General features: G+C 42.3%; 2 protein-coding genes across 6 annotated transcripts in view; one reads left to right on the top strand and one right to left on the bottom strand.

The window, feature by feature from the left end:
- The first annotated feature begins 862 nt into the window (after nucleotides 1-862).
- ckma (creatine kinase, muscle a) lies at nucleotides 863-4,293 on the top strand. The gene is made up of 8 exons (XM_005740135.1): nucleotides 863-958; nucleotides 2,147-2,354; nucleotides 2,478-2,632; nucleotides 2,798-2,930; nucleotides 3,027-3,198; nucleotides 3,309-3,432; nucleotides 3,526-3,715; nucleotides 3,800-4,293. Exons 2-8 carry the CDS (start codon nucleotides 2,162-2,164, stop codon nucleotides 3,976-3,978), a joined length of 1,146 nt encoding a protein of 381 aa, XP_005740192.1. The 5' UTR covers nucleotides 863-958; nucleotides 2,147-2,161; the 3' UTR covers nucleotides 3,979-4,293.
- Nucleotides 4,294-9,353: 5,060 nt separating this feature from the next.
- mark4a (MAP/microtubule affinity-regulating kinase 4a) overlaps nucleotides 9,354-27,849 on the bottom strand; it is a 29,002-nt gene continuing 10,506 nt past the window's right edge. For 2 of the 5 annotated variants that reach the window (XM_005740130.1, XM_005740132.1), the window contains exons 6-17: nucleotides 22,601-22,671; nucleotides 22,451-22,507; nucleotides 21,788-22,024; nucleotides 18,131-18,250; nucleotides 17,949-18,048; nucleotides 17,736-17,845; nucleotides 16,859-17,045; nucleotides 16,387-16,613; nucleotides 15,572-15,675; nucleotides 12,651-12,935; nucleotides 9,971-10,015; nucleotides 9,354-9,871 (exon numbers count right to left, since the gene is read on the bottom strand). In XM_005740130.1, the coding sequence (XP_005740187.1) occupies nucleotides 9,535-9,871; nucleotides 9,971-10,015; nucleotides 12,651-12,935; nucleotides 15,572-15,675; nucleotides 16,387-16,613; nucleotides 16,859-17,045; nucleotides 17,736-17,845; nucleotides 17,949-18,048; nucleotides 18,131-18,250; nucleotides 21,788-22,024; nucleotides 22,451-22,507; nucleotides 22,601-22,671 (1,880 nt within the window). In that variant the 3' untranslated portion in view covers nucleotides 9,354-9,534. Of the gene's footprint in view, nucleotides 9,872-9,970; nucleotides 10,016-10,587; nucleotides 10,671-12,650; nucleotides 12,936-15,571; nucleotides 15,676-16,386; nucleotides 16,614-16,858; nucleotides 17,046-17,735; nucleotides 17,846-17,948; nucleotides 18,049-18,130; nucleotides 18,251-21,787; nucleotides 22,025-22,450; nucleotides 22,508-22,600; nucleotides 22,672-27,849 lie in introns of all 5 variants that reach the window. The other 3 variants (XM_005740133.1, XM_005740134.1, XM_005740131.1) reach the window with 3 other exon arrangements.

Raw genomic sequence — 27,849 nt, 5'->3', positions numbered from 1 at the left:
AGTTACAGTCTTTGGGGGGCCTGTTCTGGCCCCCAGGCATTATGTTTGACACCCCTGGTGTAGATCAAAGAAATGGCCTGCATTTGTATAGCGCTTTACACTACATTCAGTCATTCACAGCAAGCTACATTGTAGCCACAGCCACCCTGGGGCGCACTGACAGAGGCGAGGCTGCCGGACACTGGCGCCACCAGTAGGCAAACACGGGGTTAGTATCTTGCCCAAGGATATTTGGCATGCAGCCAGGAGGCAGCCTGGGATCGAACCACCAACCTTCTGATTAGTAGCTGACCTGCTCTGCCACCTGAGCTACAGCCACCCCAGAAGAAGTGCAATGATCGAAACCTGACCAATCACTCTGTTTGATTCAGTGTGTTTATGCCTTCCATAGCATAAACCAGCTTCGGTGGGTGGTGGGACATTGCTCACCATTAAGATGCGAGGAGCATTTCTAGATAACAGCCATTTGATAAGTGAAGAAAATACCAACTCTTTCTAACCTTCACACCTACAGTAAGGAACCCTGACCTCCAAAGTGTGTTTGACAAAAGTGAAACTCAGCTTATTTCAGTGGCCTTTCCCCATTACCACCCCAGCCTCACTCATGTGACCTCCTCCTCCCCTTTCACATGCTCCCACACTCCAACTACAGCTATGTATGGGCCAAGGGTTGGTGGGGGGGTGTGCGGAGGCTGACGGGGGTGAGGTTACAGCTGCAGCACCCGTCTTGAATGACTGAGCTGTAAATGTGTCTCTTTCATAAACTGTGCAGTATCAGTGCAGAGGCTCTGGCCAATGAGGCTGCAGTAGGCACTAAAATGGCCAAGCCAATGGCTAGTGTCTGTGTGGTATATAAAGAGGGGCCAGAGACCTCCAGAGTTGGGTGACCCCTATTTTGGCTGTGGTGAACAGGATCTGATCCCAAGGACTGTTACCTCTGTACTTGTCTGGTGTGCAGGTAAAGAAATGATTAGTTTTGTGGGGTTAAAGAAGAGCAGACGTGGAGATATGGATTGGGAGAACAAGCAAAGCATTTAAAATAGCACAAACAATTAGTTCTGGCTACTTTTTCTTTTAATGAAAAGCTGTGGACATGAAGTCCATGATGAAATCAAAGGATAATTGTGCAACAAATCTGGTACATTTGCATCAATATGATGCATTAAAAAAAGAGCTAATTTCATTGAATTGTTCTCCGTTAAGATTAAGCTTAAAGATCATGCTTTAACAGACAGGCTGTGGTTCCAGTGATAACTTGTGTCAATCCACTCTTTATTCTCGCTCTCTGCATATGATTTTCTTTTGGACAGTGATTTATGTGGACAGGTGCTTCGCAGTTTGATACATGTAGGAGAGACAGACTGAAGTCCCCCATGTGTCATCTGCGACTTTTGCTGTTTCAAAGTTACACTTTTGGAGCTTTTTGGCTGTAAACTAATCAGAAAATTGTCACATTGAAAGGGATTACTGATTTAAAGAACGGCTAATTTTGTAAATCAGTTTGGGACTGAGGTGCAGATCATATTTCATGTGATGTAACGAGTGCGTCATTGCATGCATCATGCACGTACTCATGTTGAACAGCTTATCAGGTAATGAGTGTAAGAAGAGTATATATTGTTGGATCGCAGTAGCTGGACAAGTGTGCTGCTAATCAGGCTTCTTTCAGCATTGTGACAATTATACTGTTGCAGTAATCCTGTACAGTGACACAAAGACCTTGTAGTGCTTTCAGTGAAGACACGCCTGTGCTGGAACTGACCAGTCAAGTTTTCATTTATGTGCATTTATGTGTCAATGTGCAATCAGGACAGTTGTGATTGTACGTATAAAGCTTTGCTTGTAGATACTGAGGACATAAAGGGTACACATTCAGATGTACTTGTGCTAAAAATACCCAGCCAACAGGCACTCCTCCCTGTACTCTGTTTCAAAGTGACATCTGAGCTGCTGGAAATTGAGTGACACTTGTTACCAAGATTCCTCTGCCGACACCGCTTAAAACTTGCAGCTGTCACACAGAATATCCCGTATCTCCAAATGCTGCAGAAATTTTGTGACTATTTCGATCACCTCCACAATCTCCAGATGAAACAGTTTATTATCGTTCCAAGATTTAGTCAAAGGCTTTTCCCTCATTTTGCAGTGTTAGAAAGCAATCATGCCTTTCGGAAACACCCACAACAACTTCAAGCTCAACTACAAAGTTGAGGAGGAGTTCCCAGATCTGTCCAAGCACAACAACCATATGGCCAAGGTTCTGACCAAGGAGATATATGGCAAGCTGAGGGACAAACAGACACCCAGTGGCTACACTCTGGATGATGTCATCCAGACTGGTGTAGACAACCCTGGTGAGATATGTTTCATATCAGATAAAGAAATCTGTTTCATTCCTGATTAACATTAGCCATAAAAACTAATTCTTTCATTTCTGTTCCCCCTCCGAACACACACTTCTTACTTACATTCTTCAGGTCACCCCTTCATCATGACTGTTGGCTGTGTTGCTGGTGATGAGGAGTCCTATGAGGTCTTCAAGGATCTGCTTGACCCTGTCATCTCCGACCGTCATGGTGGATACAAGCCCACTGACAAGCACAAGACTGACCTCAACCATGAGAACCTGAAGGTACCGCAGATTTCATGGAGGAGACATACTTTAACAAAAGACTTACTGCACAAGTCTTCAGATGTTGAACTGATTTAATGGTTTAGCACATCTGTGCATTGCTCCAGGAACTCTGTTATTTATTTATCTTTTTTCACCTGGGACTCAAAGTTTATTTGTCTTTAGGGTGGTGACGACTTGGACCCCAACTACGTTCTGTCTAGCCGTGTTCGTACTGGTCGCAGCATCAAGGGATTCACCCTGCCCCCCCACAACAGCCGTGGAGAGCGCAGAATTATTGAGAGGCTGTCCATTGAGGGTAAGTATTCAAAGGAAAAGGACTGCGTCTTTGAATTTAAGCGTCCAGTGTCAGTATTATCAGACAATATTATCCCTGCTTTGCTCCTAACTGCAGCTCTGAACAGCCTGGATGGTGAGTTCAAGGGAAAGTACTACCCCCTGAAGACCATGACTGATGCTGAGCAGGAGCAGCTGATCGCTGATCACTTCCTGTTTGACAAGCCCGTGTCTCCCCTGCTGACCTGCGCTGGTATGGCCCGTGACTGGCCTGATGGCAGAGGCATCTGGTGAGCACTGTCATTAAGTGTTAACAGGCTGAATGTGAAACATTTTCCTTAGAAATCTTTTGTCTGCATTATCTGTGTGTTCCCCTAAATGTGAAACTATATCTGCTCAGGCACAACGAAAACAAGACCTTCTTGGTCTGGGTGAATGAGGAGGATCACCTTCGTGTCATCTCCATGCAGAAGGGTGGCAACATGAGGGAGGTGTTCAGGCGTTTCTGCGTTGGCCTGCAGAAGGTATGCAGATATAACAGGCCTCGGAAAGCCGGGATGAAATGAAAACAATTGTTCAGGATGTTTTCACGACTCTTCTTCTTTCAAACCTGCCAGATTGAGGAGATCTTCAAGAAGCACGACCGTGGCTTCATGTGGAATGAGCATCTCGGGTACATCCTGACCTGCCCCTCCAACCTGGGCACTGGCCTGCGTGGTGGCGTCCATGTCAAACTGTCCAAGCTGAGCACACATCCCAAGTTTGAGGAGATCCTCACCAGGCTGCGTCTGCAGAAGCGTGGCACAGGTAAACACTCATATGCTTGTGGACCAGCTTGAACAGCCCAGTGAAATCTCCACTGCGACTCTGACTTTTGCCCTTTCTCTTTAGGTGGTGTGGACACTGCCTCTGTGGGTGGTGTGTTTGACATCTCCAACGCCGACCGTCTGGGCTCCTCTGAAGTGGAGCAGGTCCAACTGGTGGTTGACGGTGTCAAGCTGATGGTTGAGATGGAGAAGAAGCTGGAGAAGGGAGAGAGCATTGACAGCATGATCCCAGCCCAGAAGTAGAGAGGGACAATCTTCCGTTTTTCTCGTGACCGTTCATGTGTAATCGAGCCAACTGATGGACACGCAGAGGAAACAGCCGCTCAACTAGAGACTCTTGACTCTGAAAACTTCTTTCTCTTCTTTCCTGCTTTTTCTTTTCTCTGTCCTCTTTTTTTTTTTTTTAAGTTCTCCCGTGTTGGTTGGTAACATCCTGGGATCAGCCTCCACTGAGCTGGGCTTGCCTGGCGAATGTGGCATCACCTACTTTTTGTTATAAAAAGTAAAGATTATTGAAGCTGCTCATACTGCTCAATAATAAAGTGCCCTGTAAAACAACTAAACGAGTCGTTTTTGTCTTGTTGCAGTATAATCGACAGATAGAGGTTTTGGAAAGTAGTAGCTTTGAAAACAAGATGGCAAAATGATGGAAAAAATTGCCAACATCAGTGAATTTTATTCATCTTCAGCTCCATGTTCTCCTTACGCATCACACCCACTCATTTCAGGTTACAGTTTGCTTCTGATGGGAGGAATTAAACAGTAGAAGAGAGTAAAATTACTCATACAGGTCAAACTGTGTGTGTTCTTAAGTCTCTTTTGCATGTAACATTAACTGTATCCAAAATCAGTTTTGAAATGACAGTGAATGTTAAATACTGAGCCCCTCGGGTTTCTAATACTGTCATCATCCACCATTTAAACCATTTAGACCAGTGATACACCTTTTCCGATCAGGTATACAAGCATTTACCCAAACACTCACGTCACCAAAACCTCTTTTTGAGAATTCTTCACAGTAGAATCCCCCTGATTCATCCATCTTATACTATGAGTGAGTTGTTTAACCATAAGTTATTTGCTTTTCTCTTTTTTTCAACCCATTTAGTTCAAAAGTTCCAGCTGAAATGCTCAGCAAACAACCTGAAACGTTTCTATGGCTTGAATGCAGACAGGGACTTGGAAATTCAAGTTAAAACTGCACAATTTATTCCAACTGCAGCTGTCCTCGTGCAGGATCTAAATCATTTTTCTTATGTACGAGGTGCACTCAAAGAGTTCACAGACTCCTGTTGTGCAGCATGGTACGGTCATGTGTACGTAGAAGATGTCAAGTAGGACTTTAAGAGACGTGATTCCACATTTTGTCACTCTATCAACATGAAAACCTGTGATAGACAAAGTTCTGTAGATAGGCTTTTGCACTTTGTACCATGGAGCTGAGGCAGCATGTGGGCATCTTTGACCCAACATTCAGACCCAGGATCTGGCATGAATTTGTCCCTCGGTGTCATATTATTGTTGGGTTTTTACCTCACAACATAAAGAGGCGAATTTGTTGTGATCTGGTGCTATATAAATAAAATCAAACTGAACTGAGTATTTCCAATGTAGAGTTCTATAGTAGCAGCCTACTACAGAACAATCAGCTCAAATGCACGTGCAAGTGTTTGGACCATACCAGCACAATCGTTGCTCACCGCCTGCTCTGCTACACAGAGGTGCGTCTCTGCGACCTTGTCTTCTTCGCCGCAACAAGTCTTGTAATTCTTTGACTGCACCTCATACTCTACGCTGTGGTATGTTTTACGGCATATCCAAAGGCTTCTATAAACTCAAGATGCCCTCTTGAATGAGTGCTGAAGCTATCCTGTTGCAACAAGGTGGAGTGAAGTTACTGTGTCTCACATGAGCCCTTCTGTTACTTTTTGTGAAGGGGGGTGGGGGATATTCTGGCATTTCATTTAGCAACTCATATCTGAAAAGTGACTGTGTGTGTCTGCATTTCACAAAGCTTCCAGTCCAAGGTGTGCATCACATTTCATTTTTTCCAGTATAACCCAAACTCTGAACTCATGCAAGATTGCAGCTTGGTTTTGTTCCCCATTATCACTGACAGAAACTGCTTTAATCTAGAATTACTTCCCTTGCTCTAGCTATAAATAAACCTTGAGCTCTAAGATATATACTATATTCATATATTTTATATACAGCCATCAACTGACTGATATAAATCCTGTTTTTTTAATGATATTATTCTAAAAAATAAATAAAGTACCTGTGCAAATATCCACAAATCGAAGTGTTTCACATTTAAGACATTGGCGCCTTCCAGTGGCTAGTTCTGGGTATTACCTATACAGGTACACTGGAAGGAGCTGATTCAAGTCAAAGCAAAGTGCATTGAGGTCTATATTACCTAATGCTAATATACACCACAATGAAAAACGTCCAGGGAGAGGACAAGGACAGACTCCTGATGTCCACTCTGGTGTCTGCTTCTCACCCTGAGGGGGAGGGCAGGTCAACATCGACTTCCCCTGCTGGGCTACGTGAAACAGCAAACACCATACTGGACTGAAAATGTAGAACAATGTGAGAGAGTGGATGATGGCTGACCATTTCCCTGCAATAAAGAAAGACGAATGCTCGACCGGATAAAGTTGGCGGTACGTATGGAGGCGGCGAACAGAAGGTCAGCGATCCCTGTAAAATGTAGGGGTGGGAATGGAATGGGGTGGGGCTGGGTGTTGGGGGTAGGTCACCATGAGCAAAGCCACAACTGAGAGACAGTATTAACAGTAAATCAGCAGCCAAACAATATGATCTCTGTAGCCTACGCAAATATCACAGTACATTATTCACTAAAAACAGGGAGGGAGAATAGAAAGCTCTCGCACTTTTCTCTCTCTCTTTTTTTTGTTTTTTACTTTTTTACATTAAATGTGTATTGTATGAAGGCGCTGGGGGTAGTTCACTTTAAAGGCAACTGGACTAACAAGAAGAAAACACTGTCCACACTGCCTTCGTCGTGCCTTTCCGAATACAGAGCGCTCCCCCCTCCCCTGATCCCCACGGTCATCAGTAATGGACAGAGCAGTTAATACACGTACCACAAGAAAAAGAAAAGAAGAAAGAAAAAGGGCGGGCGTTAGAGGAGTGCACGCCGCCTCTGTGTGTGTGACGGCGAGTGTGTAATCCAAGCGCTTGCGCTGCTGCTTGGCCGATCCACTTTTTGGCGTTTCCCACCGACAGAACTGAGGCGACGACTAAAGTGAGATCACGACTGAGGTGAGATCGCACGGCACAGAATAGAAGCGGCAGAAGAGCTGCCCTGCACTGAAAATACACCAGAAATACTGAATCTCTCTAAGTCTGTGGTGGGGTGAGTGACGGTCCACCTCTGCTAATGACAACTGACTTATTACAAGGCTGCTAAAGAAAAGTGAAGGTTGGTGAAATCTAAATGACTCGGTTGGGGGTCGGTCACAAATACTGAAGGACGTTGATTTTAGCCAATTTTAGCGCCTGTATTTATTATAGAGGGTCATTAAGGACAACTTACTGCAGCGAATTATCATATGTAATAATTTAAGAGCGTTATCCCAGCAAACATAGTGAAATATAAATGATGGACATAGCCAGAGTGAAATCAGCAAATGGTTTTTAGCTTTGCATTCTGAAGCCTCAATGGTAGCTTTGTGGCAGCTGCCTTAATAGAATCTTTTTGCCCACACATTATTGCAGTGGACTGCATACAGGTCATACAGACTAACACATGGATACAGCCTCTGTGGCTGACCTATTGGTTTTTGGATTATTCGGGCAATTCTATATTATTTGCCAGATTATTTCTTTATAAATTATCCAAAAGGTACCAATACCACAAACATAGTTCAAAGATCCAGTTCAGTAGCTCATATTAACAAAGATTGGCAGACACCAATGAGCTACAGTTGCACATCTGTTAACACATCTGTAAAGTGACTGTAAGGCCAACACTGTTTCTGTACCACAGTGCAAGCATGCTATTAAGTGCTGTGAAGAAGATGAGAGTCTATGGAGATTGATTCACATTTGGAGCCTGCCTCAAGTGGCCAGTAGAAGAACTGCAGTGTTTGGCACTTGAACTTTTTTTCATTACTGGAGGTTATAACTCGGTTACTACCGGTAATGGGAAAAGAGCACCATCTGTCTTCCCTTTTTTCAACCCACGTGATTGACAGCTTAATTTTGACAGTAACTGATAGTCTTTTGACTTAAGCATAACGTAGTTTGAGTCATAATTTAGGTGTCATAAATTGGTTTAGATTTAGTTTTGACTGGTAACAGTTTCTCCACACCATTTCCAAAGGATTTTTTTCTTTGACATCAAATGCAAAATGTGTCCACATGTCTGATCTTCTCTTCCTCCCAAGTGCTGGATATTTTGATTCTCATATAAGAAACAGGGAGCATGACAGCTAGCTGTGACGTAGTTGTACCATTTCACAGTGGCAGATCATATATGCGCATCTAACCTTTCTACACTTCTACACAACTTCATTAGTTCTGATTGGATCTCATCTCTCCAGGATGTTTTCATATCAGTTTTATCTGTGGATGAAAGTGCATTTCATCACACTTTTTGTCCTCCTGCATTAGCTTTGTTTTAGTTATCGCCTTGTTTATGTCTGAAAAAGCATTTTGTTGATGACTCTCTGTGATAAATGATCAGCTGATCAGGATAAGAAATGTTTTCCTCGTGGTGAGAATGTTTTGTCCGCTCTTTGTAATCAGCACATTTTTCCCTTTGGAACTATTTTTCAACCCATGTTGGATGTTTAGAATGAGCACTGATCTAACTCACCACTGAAATGTTTGCTGGGATAATAAAAGGAGGAAATCAGCTGGACTGATTTAGCGTTAAAGAAGGCTGAAAAATGGAGCTTGACCTTACAGTTACTACTGACCGACATTAGCTAAATTTGAAGCGTCTGCTCTCGTCACTCAGAGAAACTAATGTGACTGAGAGGCCATAACTCCGTGCTGCACTCAAGCTTCTGACTGGCTGTTTCAACGGCCCGTCAACCCCATCCCCTGACCTTAATCCGGCGTGTTTGTCACTGCTGTATTTACCCGACTCAAAGCAACGTAACACTGCGGCTGCTCGTCTGATTGCTGAGTTGGACCATTTCCTTGTTTGTGCATGTTACTATTTTAGCAGGATAACTATCGGTGAGGGGGGAATATTAAAAATTTTAAAAACAAAACAGTAACACAATGTAAAGGTGACATATAAAAAAAAAAGTGTTAAAAAAAGGATGGATGAGGATGTCAGAGAGACAGGAGGTGATTTTCTGCAGTGGTGAAAGTGACAGTGAGTAAAAACAATGACCAGAACAATAAATAACAAAATAAAGAGTCATTATGGCTAGGAGTAGCAATAAAAAATATTCAACTTATTCCATCTGATCCAGGTCCAGTGGGAGCAGTAGCTCAGGGAAGGGAAAGCTGAGCTGTGTTGGGTAGGGTGGAGAGAGAAGGGGGCAGGGGGTAGGAGGGTGGATGTTTTAGTCTGTATGACTTTACGGATCAGGTGTGTGTCTATCAGTGTGTGTGTGTGTGTGTGTGCATGTGTGCATGTGTGCGTGCAGGGGGGAGGTTAGTCTTGAAAGAGACAGAAGGAGACATCTTTTCTTTCGGGTCCAGCCCCTCACCTCTTCTCTGTTTTTTTGTTTTCCTTTTTTGATTTCCTTTGCGCACACACATCAACACTCACACGGAACCACGCACTCGTATGCAAACGCACCCTCTCGATCAAAGTTCAAGGTCCTTAGAGATTTGGGTGGCAATGTCCCGAAAAGCTAGCGGGGCCCCCCAGAGTCGCGTGTAGCGCACCCCGTTAGAAGTCTCAGAGGTGCCTGTGGAAAGATGGCACACCTCGGCCTCGAAAGCCACGCGGCCCCCTGCCACGCCGTGGGTGCAGGAGAGCAGAAAGGGGCCGGCGTGGTGGACCTGGCAGCCACATCCGAGAGCTGCCTCCCGCAGAGCCAATACCACCTCCGCAGGGTCCCGCCGCCCGCCGCCTCTCAGATCCCAGCCACGTCCGACGGCCCGGGGCTCGGACGCTTTTTGATACCCAGGTAGATGGCAACTGAGGAGAGGGAGGGAAGAACAGGAAGAAAAAGGTCAGACATCTGACATCCTCTCTGTTTCTAAACGCTATCGACACAGGCAGAACTTATGTACTTACCTTGTGACCGCAAATCTCCTGATTCCCTCAGATTCATTTGTGACCCTGTTGGACAAACAGGCAACGTAAGAGGTAATCCACCAGAGCACAACGAGCCTCATGATGAGACGGCATTAACAAGTGGATATTAAATGTGGAACTGAGCAAGCATCAGCAACAACAAGCATGTGATGTTGCAAAACAACTTGTCCTGACAAAGGCACTCCTCACTCACTCACGACTTCTAAAGCATGCAGATATAAACAGTTTCCTTCAGCTTCTGTGTTACGACGTTTTCATTTTACTTACTTTCATTTACTCAACTTCACATGGAGAAAACATTAAATGATTTTTACCCCACCAACCACAAACTGGAAACACTATTCCTACAGGTATACACGGGATGCTAGTGGATAGTCTTTATAGACGATGACACTGATTCTTCCTTGATTGCAACCATGCTTGAAAACAAGTGTGTGGGACCTGGACAGAATGAAGACCATTCACGAGGCATGCAGACAAGCAGTATGAAAAAACATCAGGCATTTCTGAACTTGAGCAAATTCCAGTGTGAGCAGGCAGACAGGAAATGGGCGGCACAGGCAGACAAGAAAGAAGAGCGAGACATGGAAACTTACTAACTGTTTTTGATCCTTGTGGAAGAGTACAACCCGAGACTGATTTGTTTGAGCCCTGGCGCTTGGACGGGTCAAGATTGACCCTGATGCCATGACAGGGAGAAAAGAGAACGAGATAAAGATGGAGAAAAAAGAGGGAGTAAAGGGTAAGAGCAGGGGATTTGGGGGAGGAGTAAGAGAGAGTATAAGTGAATCACAGGAAAGCAAGTGGTGGAAAAAGAGTGCAGCGCTGCAGCTGATTGGCAAGGATGAAGCTGAGGTTTGATAAGATTAGACATGTGTGATTATGATGACTGGGAGGGAGAGGGGATAATCCGGGGCCGCAGCAGGGCTTGCTGAAAGGCCTGGGTGGATAAAATGTTTTGATAAGCATGGATCCATCCCAGGCTGTGCTCAAGATGAAACACAGAACTTTACATCAACTCTACATGACTTTGTTTCATGCATTTGACGTCCTTGGTTTGAGTTCATAAGAATCTTACACCAACTGGAACAGCAAAGAAAGCCATAAACAAAAATCAAAAAACAAAAACATGTGAGAGACACTTGTGTCCTTTTTTCAATAACCATATAAGAATATGGAAATTGAATAAAAGCTATGTACATGTAGCAAGGGCTACACTATGAGGTAGTGTAACAGATTCATTATTAAGACTGTTTCCTACTGTGCTCAAAATTAATAAGATCAATTAAAATGGATGTCTCATGTCAAGCTCTGTAGTGAGCCAGCACAGAGGTTTTATCCTTTTTTTGTTCTTCTGCATGTTTATGGATTAACACAACTTCAGTCACGAGTGAGAAGCAGCAGTCCAAGACAAACGGCAGCAGCCGTCTTGAGAAGTGAAATTTCCCAACAAGTACCCTCCCCCAACGTCATATTAGCACAACATAATACCAACATAGCGTTAGCTTAGCATACAAACACGTGTATATTGGGGGTGTCCAAATTCATAGGCTGCATCCTCCCGAGGGCCCGGCCTTCACTGTCTAAGTGGGCCGGGTCCTCCGAAGGCCAGGTAGGCGGAAGTGAGCAGCTGTGAAACTGGACGGTCTAGCCTTCAGTTTTGCGTCATCGCTGCCTCGGTGGAGTTTAATAAACTTGGCCGTCTGCTCCTTGCTATCTAAAATATAACAGGACCCTGGTGTAAATTCTCGATCATCTCACACTTCTGTTTAATCAGTTTTCCCTTTGACATTTATTCAGCTGTAATCTCAGCCAAACCGATTTACTCATGAACAAATAAAACACTGAAAGCCAAACAATAACATCCTTCAACTCTGGGGAAAAGGAGCACGCATTTGGAGGAGTCTATGAATTTGGACAGCCTTCGTCGTGTTGCTGTGACGTAATCGGCCTACAAATGCGGCCTCAGGAGGATGCAGCCTATGAATATGGACACCCCTATTATCTTCTTAATAAGTAGTAACTGCTAATGTTGTAGCAAGTGGTTTCCACAAATGTATGATGCAGGGAGAAGCTGTGAGTCTGCTTCTGTTAAAAGTAAAAAAAACCAGCTTTCTTAAAAAGACTACAGCTTTTGTAGAGTATAGCTTATGTCAGTGGTTAAGGATACAGGTAACAGAACTACACTCACATACTACAAGCTACTGTGTTCAAAGCCTAACCAATGAAAATTTCAAGTCATTCAGGAAACGACCAGCTGGTTGATTTTACTTGAATTTGTAATATTTAAAAAACTTGAAGGCGTTTGGAGGTGAACTGGAGCACAGCTTTTATAACGTGCTTCTAGTCTTTATGCTAAGGTAAGCTAATGTCTCATAGCTCATTTATATTGAAGGAATACATATGCCATACTATTAAATGTTCTCATCTCGAGCCATTACTTTAAACAATATCATTCTATTGATTATTTATTATCCTATCACTTGCAGAAGAGGCAGCTTGTACAAAGAGCAGTTTTCCCAGGCTGTAAATACTTTCCTGGTTAAATCAAAGAAGTTTTGATTTCATCGCCTAATGAAGACCTACAAAGCTACAGAAACTGTCATGTTTCTTGTATTCAGCAGTACTACTATACAGATCACACGTAGGGCAAGTCTACCTGCGAGTGAGTTTCGAGGTCAGCTTGGTGAAGAGGTTGGAGGTGGCCCTGGTGCGGGCATGGGTCAATGGGCTGGCGTCGTGGTGCGACAGAGTGGGTGAAGTGGGCGGGGCCGAGTAGACCGGGGGACCACGATCCCTCAGCTGTCCCCCGTGAAAGGTGCTGCGGATTGTGGAGCCTCGAGTCAGGCGGCATCGGTCTGAGGAGGAAGATGAGCCTGTAGCTCCAGCTGCAGAAATGCTGAGCGTGGAGGGAGACGCTGCCGGCATGCGGTGGCCCAGGGAACTGGAGCGAGGAAGAAAAATAAACAGGATTTAGTCTTTAGTCTTATTGACTTATAATTTTTGATAATCTGGCCTTTGAGTCTGACGTCATTAGCTGTTTCCGGGTCCAAACTCCGCCTCTAGTCCCAAAATCAAACAAACACTGACAAACTGTCTAAATTCATCTTTAATAAAATGATCAGTGTAGCTTCTTCACAAGGTGTAACAATTAAGTTATCCAGGCATCCATGAAAGCAGGATTTATGGAGTTTAACGGCGTTGGGAGTTAGCTCGCTAGTTTCCATCTAAAGACGACATAACATGTTCTGACTCAGGGATTTCTGAAAAAATTACACAATTAGAAAGTACAGCAGTGATGTTTGTAGGGTTACTGAGGGGGGACTAGCTGGTATATAATGATGTGCTACGTAGTGGCTAGCTACACGGCTATGGTTAGCATAACATAAACACATTAGCACAGTGAAGCTGGAGGATGAACGCTAACTTTTTTCCACTTCATAAAAGTTAACGTGAGGGTTCCTGATGGTTAGGGACAAACGCAATCGCATGGCAGGATGCTGTAAACGCACCAAACTTCAGTCAGGGGAACAACTGAGATAATCCATCCACAACACCAGGTTAGTCATTAATACAGTGGCTTGCAAAAGTATTCGGCCTCCTTGAACTTTTTCACATTTTGTCAAATTACAGCCACAAACATGAATCAATTTTATTGGAATTCCACGTGAAAGACCAACACAAAGTGGTGTACACCTGAGAAGTGAAACGAAAATCATACATGATTCCAAACATTTTTTTTACAAATAAATAACTGCAAAGTGGGGTGTGCGTAATTATTCAGCCCCCTTTGGTCTGAGTGCAGTCAGTTGCCCATAGACATTGCCTGATGAGTGCTAATAACTAAATAGAGTGCACCTATCGCTTACGGATATTTGCCATGTTAATGCAGTTATGGCGTTAAGGTCATTTTAAAGAGATTAACGCTGACAGCACTAATTGTAAGGTTTTAAAAACTGAGCTTTAAAACATGCTGTTGATGAATAGTGGTAAAAAAAAAAATCACAGTTAATTTTGCAAATTGGCCACATTATCAACAAGACAACCACGTCATGGTTAAAAGGATGTCGTATTCTTTTCAGAACGTACCAATATGTTGGCATCTTCAACTCCGTCTCCACCATCTCCAAACCATACATCACAGCAGGTCATTACCATCTTCTAAACCTTTTTACTCTTGCTGCTGTCCCACCACACACCTCACTGTCCTCATACATGTCCTGCACCACCCACATACTTTTCTGCCACTCCTGAGTTCCTCATGCTGTACCACAGTTCCTCTCTTGGCACCCTATCACATGCTTTCTCTAGATCCACAAAGACACAGTGAAGCTCATTCTGACCTTCTCTATACTATATCCCAAACCAAACATCCCATCTGTAGTGCTCACTGTTCGTCACCTGTCTTCTTAACCTAGCTTCAACAACCATAGTTTCATGGTCGACCTTTTCCCTCTACAGTTATTACAGCTCTGTACATGACCCTTGTTCTAAAAAAAGCATACCAGCACACACTTCATTCCTCGAGGATCCTTTCACTCAGACTGTGTTAAACAATCTGGTCAAAAACTCCAGTGCCCTCTCTGCTAGACGTTTTCATATCTCCGCAGGTATGTTGGTTAGACTGATCCCCTTTTCATTTTTCATCCCCTTCAAGCTGCCCTCCTTGCTAACCCCCTTCATCTCTTATTTCACTAATTTTCCTCCATCTGTGCTCCTCTCTCTCCCATTTTCTACATACATCAGCTCCTCAATATACTCTTTCCATCTTCTCAACACACTCTTGTCACTTGTTAGCCCATTTCCATCTCTATCCTTAATTCCAGCTCTGTCTCACTGCATAGCCGATTGATACAAGTCTTTTTCTCCTTCCTTAGTGTCCAGCCTCGCATGCAGCTAACTATAAGCCTCATGCTTTGCCACCTCTCTCTTTGCCTCTCAGTGCTCCTGTTTACTTTCTTCTTCTTCCTGACTACCTACTTTTTCTTTGCTAACCTCTTCTTTTAAATATTGTCCTGTACTTCATCCTGAACCATCTCAATCCTTCTTGAACTCTGCGAAACGCTCTTCCTTCATCAACTCCCACCACTTAATCCTTGCCTCTGCCTTTACGCACTTCCTCTTCTTGGCCAAAGCGATCCTATAGACCTCCATCCTGACACAGATACAGTATCAGCCAGCTCTCTCCCTTTACATTTACAGCCCTCTCACCTCCACATTCCTGCCTTCTTTTTTCCTATTGCTGCCTACCAACATGCCTTCCACCTCTCCTCTTCCTTTGTCTTTGGTCAACAGCACCACATTGACTGATAGCCTACTGATTTGGTATGGTAATCTCTTGCTTTAGGATCTGCATATTTGATTCAGCTAAGATTTTATGCTGGATACCCTCCCTGACATAACCCTCACCAGGACACTGACTTGTGGTGCCCTGTGACTCAGTTCGTAAATATTATCAGAACAAAGGACTAAAAGCCCCAATCCAATCCACCTTCCTTTGAAGGTTAATGATACCAAATATCCGCTACCTGCTTAAAGTCTCTGTGAATCTGTACGACTACTGACGACACAAAGTGGTACCTGTTGTCTTTGCCGTTCTGCAGAAGAGAGTGTCTATCAGTTCCTGAACGGTCGGTGCACACATATGTATTCCGGCGTGTCATGGCGCTTCCGGGGATGTTATTCTATCCGAGGAGAAGAGTAATTTCAGAACACATATTAGCTTAGAGAGTTGTTGAGGAAATTAAACTGTGATTCATACAGTGAAGCTGTACTGTAATGCAAATCCATGATCTGTACTGAACTTTGACATTTTACAAAGATATCTGTTGGAGCTACATTGGAAGCAGACAGGACTACGGCTGAGTGAATATAAAACACCTAGAATGCATTTTTTAAATGTTACAATATTTATTACAATGTTACAATATTTATTACAATGTTACAATATTTATTACAATTTACAGACCTCCAACAAACCATTTTAACCTTTTAACAACATGAAAACAAGATTTGTATCTAAAAATCTACCTTAAAAAAAGGTAGACAAAAAAATATATATATAGTTTTAAGGATAAAAAAGCCATAGCTTCGCGATTATGTAAATAATTATTTTAGGCCTTTCCTTATTTTCCATTATATATACACATCTATACATATATATACATATAGGCATATATATGTCCTTCTGACTATACACAGCACAAGGTTTGTGTTTTTTTAACTTGTCTAAGAAGTTATACAACCTTAATGACTACTTATGTGAGTGCTAACAGTAGTAAAACTATACTTGCTGAGGAGTAGTGAAGACCAATTTTCCGATTCTTGCAGTAAAACCTATGCTCTTGGTTCGATTCCCAGCTTTCTGCTTCTTGAAGAGTAAATGTGTCACTTACCGTGGTGGCAGTCATGTCTTTGCGACGGTCTGGGATTTCAGACTTGTTGGGGTTGTTGGCACTGCTAACCATTGGACTAGAGGGAGGCAGGCTGCGGCTCCCCATCACACTGCAGCTAGCCTTGCGCGGAGGCATCCTTCCCTCCCGCAGTTCTCGGTCGCCCGTGCTGGTTGGGCTCCGCTTGGGGTGCATGACGGGCATGGAGGGCCCGCCTTTGTTGTGGAGGACAGCAGAGCACAGACACATAGGAATTCATATAAGGAATATTCTGTGGATGACTGGGTGAAAGCAGAGCTGTCACAACAGTGCTCACAGACCTAAATAAGACCCTCATTTGAATAACTGCCAATTAGAAAACCTTCCTTGTCATATCAGCTGAGACCCAATGACAGTTTGTGGTCACTGGACAAGGAGGAAGTTCGTGGTTCCAGATTTCATCACAGCTCAGAAAGAGTTTAGAAAAGAGACTCACAGAAGTCACTGTGTCGTCGCTGCCTGTGGTAGGTGGAGGCACTACGCTGAGTCTTGCTATGTGACGAAGAGGTGGAGGAGGAGGAGGAGCCAGTGGCTGAGGAGTGCTTGTTGGTCCCGTTGGTGATAGGGCTGGGTCGTACCCTCGCCAGGGACAGGCTACTAGCAGTGCGGGCGTCACTGCCGTCCTATAATGTCCCAGTGATATTGGACAGAATGGTATTAGAAAGTGTGACAGTGCAGAGGGTTTGAAGAGATAAGGAGATGGTATGTAGTGATTTCAGACACAAAGATTGGAGTCAGAATTTGGAATAAGGGCTCTGAGAAGAGATATGAAAAAAGAGATTTTTGAAAACACACAACAAACAATTAAATAATATTAATTTTGTCCCATTGGACCCATTGATCCTTGCCAGATACGGTCTGCATCGATATGCACTGCAACATTGACTGAGCTAAGGAGAATGTGTGGCTATCTGGCTTTATGTTGTTTATCTACAAGCCTGGTAAAGGCATCATACTATTCTAAACTAGGCAAACTTAAACACTGATGCAAACGATTCCAATTCCTGCTGATCCAGCACTAACATCTGCACCACCGTACTGGCTGGAAAGGCGGTGCAGTGGCTAGCACTGTTTCCTCACAGTCCAAAGGTTCTTGGTCCAGTGTCTTGCATCCAGCGTGCATGTTCTCTGTGTGCGTTTAAACCAGAAACTTCATCCTCAAGTTCAAAGGTAAACTGTTGATTCTAAACTGGTTATGTGTGAAGATGGAAGGTAGATAAAGCACTGAAGCGCTGTGTGGAAAAGGTTAATGTACCTTATAGTCAAATATGCATAAATAAATAGTACAGGTAAGATACATCTACAGAACTCACATCGCCTTTGCGGCCAAGCAGTAGGTAGGTAGCGGTGACCTCGTTATATTTTTGATTAAGCAGAGAGTCCTTGATTTCCTCTGGAGTGAAGCCCATCCCGACCATAACCTCTGAACCAAACAAATAAACAAAGATGAAGGTAAGAAAACACCGATGACCTTGTATCCTAATTACATAGAGCTCAGTGGACAGGCTGACAGCCCACTGACTCACCGATGCGAGCTGGATCACTGTAGTCCTCAACAGGTTCTATATGAGGCTTCAGTTCATCCCCCTCGTACCCTGCATTTATCCACTTGTCCTTCATGACTTGCTGTAGAAGCGGAAAGACAGAAGAGCTTCACATTAGCGGGAATTTCACAACACGTCTGCTCTGTTAATTGTGCGACGCTCACCTCAAGTGTGCAGCGTTTGGCGGGATTGAGCACCAGGAATCGGCGAAGGATGCCTTCACAGTCTGTGGACATATAGAAGGGCACGCGGTACTTTCCCCTCAGCACGCGCTCCCTCAGTTCCTGTTGGCCACATCAAATACATGTTTTTCCATATTTCCTTCAGCATAATACGAGAAGAACAAGACCAGGTCATTCATGTTCATTACCAATAATGACATATGTGACAAATGAAATATACATCGGTCTCTACCATTCCTTTAGTGGAGCTCTGGGAGGAGGGAGGCATTCATTGCCAACTATTAAATTTGAGATAAAAGTTTTATTCTTCATTTTTTATTCAGCATGGCCGACTGCACGGAGTAATGATATTACAAACAGAAGACTGATGATGATGCCTTAGTGTACAAACCATCTGAATGGAGTCCTTCCATGCTGCCGAAAGTCTAGCTACATTTGCCACATCCTTTCCTCTGACAGCTGTTTACTTTGATTCTCCAGGCATTATGGTATGTCAAAAAAGATGTTGCTGAAACGGTAATGGCTGTGAACGGCTAAAATCTGCAAACATACACTAAATGAAACAGTAGATAAAATCACATAAATGAGAAGAATTTTGAACAGCAGTCTTGAACTCAGCAACTTTGTACTATTGTTCAAACTCTTTTTAATTTTAGCAGTATGTATGTATTTTTGGACATATTAAATAACTAGCCTGCTTCCTGAGAAATGCATCACCAACAAGAAGCACTCTGAGAGCCCAAACCTCCGCCAAGGCAGCTCTCTGTCTGGGCAGTATTTTAATGAAATGGAATTGGTGAGGTCAGAGGTCAAATGTGACATCATATTTGGATGCAAACTACAAGGTGAAGGCCTGTTGAAATCATGCGTGACATCTCCAGAACATAATGTCAGCATAAGCAAATACGCACATTTGTTTTAACATTTATGATTCTTTTATTTTTATCACTTAGAGAAATTAGAAAACGTCTGAAATGCAAAACGCAAGAAAGATAATCGTGTGCTTGTTGTTGCTGCAATGTGGAAACTGCACAGAGAGTACAGCGCTCCACTTGCTGCATGATGGACAGACCAGATATCTACAACAGTTGTCAGCATTTTACAGCATGCAACAGTTTTTAGAGGCCTCAGTAGCTGAATGGCAACATTTATATTTGTCTATTAGCTGATTAAATATGGCCTGAATACATCACCATTTTAAATCCTATCAGTTCAGTAGTTTGATGGCTTCCTAATCAATCCTAAATTTTGTAATTAAATGCATTTTGACTGTTTTGGTGTCTGGCACTGGAATGCTACTTGGGCATCCTTTGTGGATCCTCCAAACAAGCATCTGTGGTTCAGGATTATTTGGTGCATTCAGAGGATGCTTGGCCAAATTTGAATCAGAGGATATTGCATGTTCAGTCAGCAGCTAATTGTCCTGTTTTTGAGTTATGTTTGAGGTATGGGAGGTGGTGTGGGATTTGGAAGTGCCAGGAGGGCTGTTTGGTCTGCAAATAACCCACTTCCTACCCATTTACGTGGGTGGTACTTGTCAAAGTTACTTTCAGATAAATGCTGTGATGCAAGATTTCCCAGCCCAACATTGCATTGTAACTAGCAGTGTTGGGTAAGTTACTTTAAATTAGTAACTTAGTTACATTACTAGTTACTTCTATCAAAAGTAACTCAGTTACTTCAAGTTACTTGTTACTTTCAAAGTAACTAGTTACTAGGGAAAGTAACTTTGGTTTTACTCAGAATTCTCTTGTTAATGTTGCTTCCGTAACTGGATACCCAGCCAGATTGCCAGTCTTCTAGCTTGTTTACTTGCCACAGTGCACTGTGCCACCTACCAACAGAAAGGAAAAAATAATGTGCATATTTCCACGAGAGAAATCCCACGCCTGGACCGACGTTGACTGCTGCCATGATTCTAGCCTACGTCACAGCGTCATGTGCGCTTTTTACATCCAACATGAAAACTGCAGTCGTGGTGCTTTCGATTGTACTCAGAACTCAGAAATTCTGCCTTCTGAATAGGAAGATGTAGGCAACACCAGACTGCAGATGAGCTGCATACAGGGCTGGACTGGGACAAAAATCGTCCCGGGCATTTTGACTAGAGACCGGCCTACCATTATAGGAAAAATCATAAAGCCTTTGAATGAAAACAAACGCTGTTGTGACAGTGATGTACACTGTTTTGATGGTATATATGCATCAATCTATCAATCGTTTGTTGTAAGATTCAGATAATTATTTTTTAAAAGCTAGACATTTTAAATGAGAATAAGAAAGAAAAGCATTTCTTTGTGCCCCCCTTTCCCTGTTAATGCCCTACATGGACCCCTGGCAAAACTTTGCTAGACCCGCCCCTGCACAGTTACCAGCTGTCAGCTACACAGAAAAGGATCCTGGTGTTATTTGTCTCTCAGAAACAGTTCATAACTTCCCTTCAACTCATTCATGTCACCTAAAAGGTAAACCTGTTTCTCCATCACAGCTCTGATGATCCAGTAAGGACATCTCCTGGTTTCATCTTCATGTTTCCCTCTCACCAGATAACCAAACCGACATCATGACCAGCAGCTTTACAGCTGTGGCTCCAGCAAACATCAGCTGATACTAGAAAGTAATATTAAATAAATTCTAACAACAGCTGATCAAGCTTAAATGTGCTGCTGTTGTTTAGCGCGACATCCACTGGTTTCCTCTTTCTGGCGCAAAGTGAGCGATAAACAAACAAGAGAGAAAAGCCGATCAGCTGATCATTGATCAGTTTCATGGTTGAAGTAGAAACAGGAGAGGGAGGGGGAGGGAATGAGAGAAGAAGAAACAGCTGTGCAGCAAAGACACAGAATAACTCCAGCTTTGTGTCTTTTTTCATTGTAGCTGAAGTCCGGGACAAACTGTTCCTTTTCACCTCAATAAGAAACGCGTAATATTTTCTCTGGATACGAGATGATTCTTTTCTTTTTTTACGGGATGGTTGGCAACTCTAATAATTAACCTTATGAACAAAATAAAGTTCAATATCAATAATATCATAGCACCCGCCCAGCGGTATATAAACTCTGTCAAGCTAGCTAGTACGCAGTACGAGTTATTGTAACTGACTGTAAAAAGTCAGCATAACAAAAATAAACTCCACCTAAACTTGGTTTATATCTGACCCAGATAGACTGCAGGTCATAACTTCTTACCTGAAGTTCAGTTCACCTGACACTCGGACCGTTGGCCGCCTCGGGTCTCTCCTCCTCCTGCCTCCCTTTCCCTCATCCATCTGCTGGCCTCCACCACTTGCTAATGTTACTGAATCTGTGGAAGCTCCGCGACAGCCACCACACGAAGTAACGAATAACGAGCCTATCTAAATCCCAGTAACGATTAACGCGTTCCTGATTTTGGCATAATAACTAGTTACCGTGCTCGTTACCACAATAATAACGTAGTTACTGTAACGCGTTACTTAATAACGCGTTAGTCCCAACACTGGTAACTAGAAGATCAAAGTTATTGAATAAATCAGTGATTTTAATGTTGTTGCGTACTAATGCATGAAAACCTATCGCTGCTACAATAAACCACCAAGGAAAACTCAAGTATCCCCAGACAGACAAACAGACGGATAGTTTCCTCCAGCCTTCCACTTGCCTTCAGATTCTGCCCATCAAAGGGCAGCGAGCCGCTGACCAGCGTGTAGAGGATGACTCCCAGACTCCAGACGTCTACCTCAGGCCCGTCATACTTCTTTCCTTGGAAAAGCTCAGGCGCAGCATAGGGCGGTGAGCCACAGAACGTGTCCAGCTTGTTGCCCAGGGTGAACTCATTGCTGAAGCCGAAGTCGGCAATCTTGATGTTGGCATCGGCATCCAGCAGGAGGTTCTCTGCCTGACTCACACATCCATTCACGCAGAGGAGGAAGCAGAGACGGACAGCAGGATGGAAAGGACAAGGAAGAACAGGAAAGATGGATGGGAGAGAAAAGAGAGTACAATGAGAGTAAAGTTGTAATACAAAGAGTGCAAACAAGGAGAGGGAAGTTGCACTTGTGTGTTATCCACTAATGCACAAGTTCAACTGGGCATGACTTATAGTGTATATATGTCACTGTGCCCACTGTGCATTTGCACATTCTACCCTCCCATACACTCATCAGTGTGATTAAAAACCCTTTACAGAGACATAGATTAAGACTAGTCAGAGATTACAACTTTGAGTTCAGGGTAATCTGTCAGTGAAATAAATTTTCTAGTCCTAGACTAGCCTTAATCCCCCTCTGAAAGTTGCCCCAGACATTCCTCTGAGCTTCCTCACCTTCAAATCTCTATGGACAATGTTCTTCGTGTGGCAGTAGTGGACAGCAGAAACAATCTGTGGACATAGAAAGACAGACACCCTTAAAGTACCGACAAGAAAATGCAACAACTGGTGTAACGTTGACACCGAGAGGTAACGTATTCATACTTGTCGAAATTTGGCTCTTGCTTCAACTTCCTTCATTCTCCCATGAGACACGAGGTAGTCAAAAACTTCACCTGTGAGGAGCATATCAGCACATCAGTCAGGTAACAAAGCCAGAAGCTTTATGCTGTTAGCTAAGTAAACACTGCTGACGTACACAGTCAATTTTAATCACATCAGCAGCTTTTAATATTTAATAAGATGCAAGCACTGTAAGTTAATTTTAATATCCACAAATCATGTAATTGCATGAAAACATATAATAAACAAATAATGCATGCAGACCAAAGGAACAGTTTGATATTTTAGGAAATGAACGACTGAGGCATAACAGAAGAGGGTAGCAGCGACCGTGGCTCCGTCCGAAGGTGATGAAAATCCATGAAAATCCATGTGAGAATAGTTTTAAGGTTTATCTTGTTTGATAAGACCAGACTACAACTTTGGAAAGACTAAATAATACTTCCTTCTGTATGCTGAGGCGTTGCGATGTTACAGTACTAATAGGCCTGGTATGCACATTAGCTTAAAGTGGCTAAAATTAGCACATCCTCCTAAAAAGATGGCTGTCTGTAACAATGACTGGATATTTCTCAAAGATATTTTAAAATATAAAATGCATATACGTGTCTTGTTTCATGGTCAAACTGACACAAATTCACTGAAATGTATTTAATATTTCTGTTGGGCGTTCCCATTTGCTTATGTGACCTGTATTCACATGGCTGCCTCCAACTACTAACAACACGAAGGAACATCCATAACTACTGAAGCCATACAGGTCTGGTTATGTGGGCCATAAAAACTTGATAAAAGTCTTTTCTGCGCCCTACTTCAATATCACAATTATCTCACTTCACATTTTTAGAGACAGAATACCTCCTGACGCCTTCTAACATATAATGAAATAACATAACAAACTGCTTAATCCTCAAAACAATCAAAACATTCAGTTTTAATACTTTCTAAGCTCTTTTGTGTGTGACCACATCTATGAAAGCAGAAGGTTTGGCCACTTTTTACGTGATATAAAAATGCCACATCGTGATATCATTGCTATAGTTAACACCATGTGTATATCTTCAGTAGTGTGCATGGTAACAAGGTAAATCTGGGAATATCTTTTTAATACCTAAAAAAAGGAGCTACTTCAACAAATCTGAAAGAAAGCACAGTACTTGGCAAAATATCCAAGAAAACTGTCCCTGCAGTGGAAAAAAACAAACATATTTTACCACTTGAGGCAAAAACACACCATAAAGTACAACCAGGCTATGAAGGAGGAAATACTAACAGCTGGGATGTGTCACCCAAAGTAAACATATGACTCCACTGAACGTCCCTGGAGCACTCTCTAGGTGCGCCCCATATGACAGGAAGAGCAAACAGTGGATGGAAATTACTGATGCGGTGAGATGGAGGAAAAACAGGGCTTTATGCAAATGGTTAAAAAGCTTGACCGAGGACACAACATCAGCTGGCAGACAATACTTTTCAGTTCTATTAGGTGACAAAATTAAGCAACTCCTGAGGAGTTACAGGGTTTACTTGTTAAGTGTTAAGCAGTTATTTTATCATTTTTTACACATTTTACTAAGGAAAAATCATTTGACGGAACTGAACGTGCTTTATTGATGCACAGAATTCAATGAAGCTATTTGCCGATTAGACTGATGAAATCCCAGCGGTGACAGGGATTAGGGCCCCGTTCCCTGGAGTCTACACGCTGGTGGTGGAAATGAAGATGGATGCTTTGATAGAGTCTGAGTAACATGGGAGATGCGGAGATGGCAAGAAAGGTGAATTGCATGAAGGCCTCTGCGAGGGAGAACGACAGTGATCGGTGAGATTTAAAGTAAGCAGAGCGGAGGCTGATTGGGCTGAAGAAGGCAGGCAGAAAGATGATTGGACTGGACCACAGCTGCTGCAATGAGCTTGAAAGCGTGGGAAAGTGGAAGTGATGCAATGCTTAGATTAGCCACCAAACACCTGGGAAGCAGACAGATGTGTGACTACAGAGCTTCCTTACTGAACGCATAAGCTTCATTTCTATTGGAAACACCACTTTTACACTTACATTTGACTTATGCTGTGTCACAGGCAATAATACTATGTTACTACTATTACATTGCTCCTGCTGCAGTATTTCAGTAGATTTACACTTAAAATGAGTAATTATGTAATCAATGTCAGCAGGGAAAGGATGGAAAATGGATTGCTAGATGCAAGCAACAAAAATGTTCACCGTTTTCTTTCAATATTGTAAAAATAAAAAAAATAAAAAATCTGATCATATATTTTATTGACATACTGTGATATCATTTTGAATTTATATCATCTACCCCTTTTCCCAGGAGTGCATGCCCCAGCAAATTCCCCACCAGTGTTAGACAGTACAAGGCTGAGAGAAATGTGAAAAACAAGACCAACAGATTCTACAGGACTCAGTTAGCATTTTAAATGTTAAAGTTCAGTCCCAAAAAGAATGAACGCATGGCTTGTTTGGAAGGGTTGGCAAGAGAAAGCCTCTTTATTATAAAAAGACCATAGGACTTCTGGAACAATGTCCTTTGTACAGATGAGACCAAAGTGAAGATGTTTGGCCTGTCGCTACATTTGGAGAAAACCAAACAGCATATCAGCAAAAACACACTGCATCAGCTGTTAAGCCTGATGGTGGAGGGTTGATGATCTGTGCTTGTTCTGCAGCCACAGGACCTGAACAACTTGCAGTCACCAAGTCAACCACGAAATCCTCTGAATGCCAAAATTTTAGAGTCAAAGGTCAGTTTGTCTGACAGTTAACGTTAAAAGTGAGTCATGCAACAGCATAATGATCTCAAGCAGAAAATCACCAAAAGATTCAAAATGTTGCAATGGCTCAAAGTTCAGATCACAACCTGACTGAAATGCCCGAAAAAAATCCAACATTTTTAAGAAGTGTGCACCAAAAATCCTCCACAAACATGTAAGAGATTTATAAAACAGTCCTGCAGATAATGATTCATGAGAATTATTGCAGCAAAAATTGATTCTACATGCTACTGAATCATGGGGTTTATCATGGGTTTTTTACAGGACTCCACATCTGCTTTCCTATATCTGCTCAAAAACTAGCTGTAAATCTGTAAATATGCATCATAAAAATACTGAAAAACATAACCCAAGTCTGACCACTAATATTTCTCTACAGCAGCTTAGCTGTTGTTTTAATACTATCGTGTTTGTGCACTATTATGTACTCTTAAACATGCTGCAGGAAAAAGCATATTATGGCCTTCACAGGCATTTTACACCACTACGCATCCCTAATACTTGTTTTTTACCCCCTGACTTAAAGGCTTGTAAAAAAAAACATTCGCCAAGGTCACAGTAAAAAAATGATATGGTCTCAGACACAACACAGAAAAATGGGATTGGTGACGAGAAATTGACACAAATAGAAACCAATGGACGCAAACAGGAAAAGGATAGTGTACAGATACGTGTGCTGGCGGGTATTAATGTGTCTAAAGTCTGTTTAAAAGCAACATTATTACTGCACTGAGGCTGCTCACTTATTTATGTTGAGGTCCCATATGCTATTAACTTTAAATACAGAGCAGCTATTAGCGCATAGCCCACAGCCATCTTTTTAAAGAGTCTGTCTATCACATATAGCCATAAAAAGGTTTAGGCACACTATATTCCAATATGTCATAGTGCCTGAACATGACATATGCATTTCTGGACAGCTATCACTTGAGTTCAATCGCCCACCAAAATTATTATATTTCACAATTTTAGATTAAAAGATGTGATACTGTAGTTTTGGTTATTTAGATGTTATTTAGGCTTCTTTAAATTAGCTTTGTTACAGAAGGAACGTTTCCTTTCATTTCCTTTGAGTTCAAGATCGACAACACTGCCATTTGTACTATACGTATAAGGTTACAGCCTTATAGAATAGGCTGCTTTGTTCTGCTAAGGTAAGCTAACTGACAACTGGGTCTCATATGATACTGTGGAGATGAGAGTGGAACAGACTTTCTCACCCTCAGAATAATATCTGTTTTCAATTTTTTGAGGGTGTTAATGCAATAGCATTGAGGCACATTATTTATTGCTCATCAGATGTATTATTCTTATTGGTTGTGCCAGTGCATCAGCATGAAGGCACACTATTATTAGTCAGATTTACTGTTGAGTATGTCAGAACACTGAAACACTGAGGCACATTAGATATTAATAAGTCAGACTTATTTTTATTATTCTCCTTCTTCAGCCTAACTTTTTTTATGCGTGTCTCTATATCAGGATGGGAATGTAACGACAAATTTTTGCAAATTTGATAATAATAATTATTATCATTATAATGGGAGAGGATACTGAAAACGCAGAAACCCAGGCCCAGTAGTTTAAGTTTATAAACAATTTTGATTTTTTTCTGGTGTTTTCCTGCCACAGTGTGATGATGCCATCCACTGTAAATAAATAACCAGAAAAAAATGCTTTCTTTCTTTCTTTTTATTATACTTATATAAAATATTTTTTAACGTGAAGGTGTTTTTGTCCTCTTTTATCTAGTGTTTTTCTCATTATGGTTGGACTTCTCTGGTTCTCCCACCAAAGTCCAGCCTCCTGCAACTGCCTTGCTCATTAAGAGCGATTCGATTAATAGCAAATTCTAGCTGAAAAATCGGAAGTGCAGGGTGTCTTTAATCATAACTAAACATAAGCAAACATGCACTTTCATTGAATTTCTGCATGTAGCAACATTTTTCTAGTCAGGAATTTATTTTCTTTTAATATGACACCAATGCAGAGAGTGTCTACCAGGCACTGGAAATACCCCAGGAGCTATTGATTATTTTGTACATATTTTTACATATGTAGTGTACATAAATTCTCTGAATGATGAGAGACAACGTCAAAGCGATTTTTCAAATAGTGAAGAACAAATCCAGCCGAAGTGAATGAGTGTTTGGAAGGACTTAAACCCCTTGACACTGTGTTTCTATAATGGATCAATTAACTGAGTCTGACAGATCTCAGTCTTGCTATTGATATTTCTCAATGACTAACTTCAACTACATCCCAACAACATTTTTATCAAAAATACAACATAACATTGCCAAAACACAAGGTTATGATTTACTCTTTCTATTGTGAAAATGTATTATCGGCTTTCATGTTTGTAAAATTGGTTGTGCGCAAGCAAGAAAACAACAACTGTGTGGATGTAGCGCGCCACATAATATTAAAGCAAACCA

The sequence above is a fragment of the Pundamilia nyererei genome, unplaced genomic scaffold, assembly GCF_000239375.1.
Source record: "Pundamilia nyererei isolate P.nyererei 1_Seehausen unplaced genomic scaffold, PunNye1.0 scaffold00097, whole genome shotgun sequence".
In the NCBI taxonomy this organism is placed as follows: domain Eukaryota; kingdom Metazoa; phylum Chordata; class Actinopteri; order Cichliformes; family Cichlidae; genus Pundamilia; species Pundamilia nyererei.
This window is presented reverse-complemented; position numbering and strand designations above follow the sequence as displayed.

Bases quoted from the DNA above. Each gene is read 5' to 3' on its own strand.
- ckma (XM_005740135.1), top strand. From the start codon at position 2,162: ATGCCTTTCGGAAACACCCACAACAACTTCAAGCTCAACTACAAAGTT. The intron at 2,931-3,026 runs GTAAGTATTCAA...TCCTAACTGCAG, and splicing joins TGAGAGGCTGTCCATTGAGG to CTCTGAACAGCCTGGATGGT. The intron at 3,716-3,799 runs GTAAACACTCAT...CTTTCTCTTTAG, and splicing joins TCTGCAGAAGCGTGGCACAG to GTGGTGTGGACACTGCCTCT.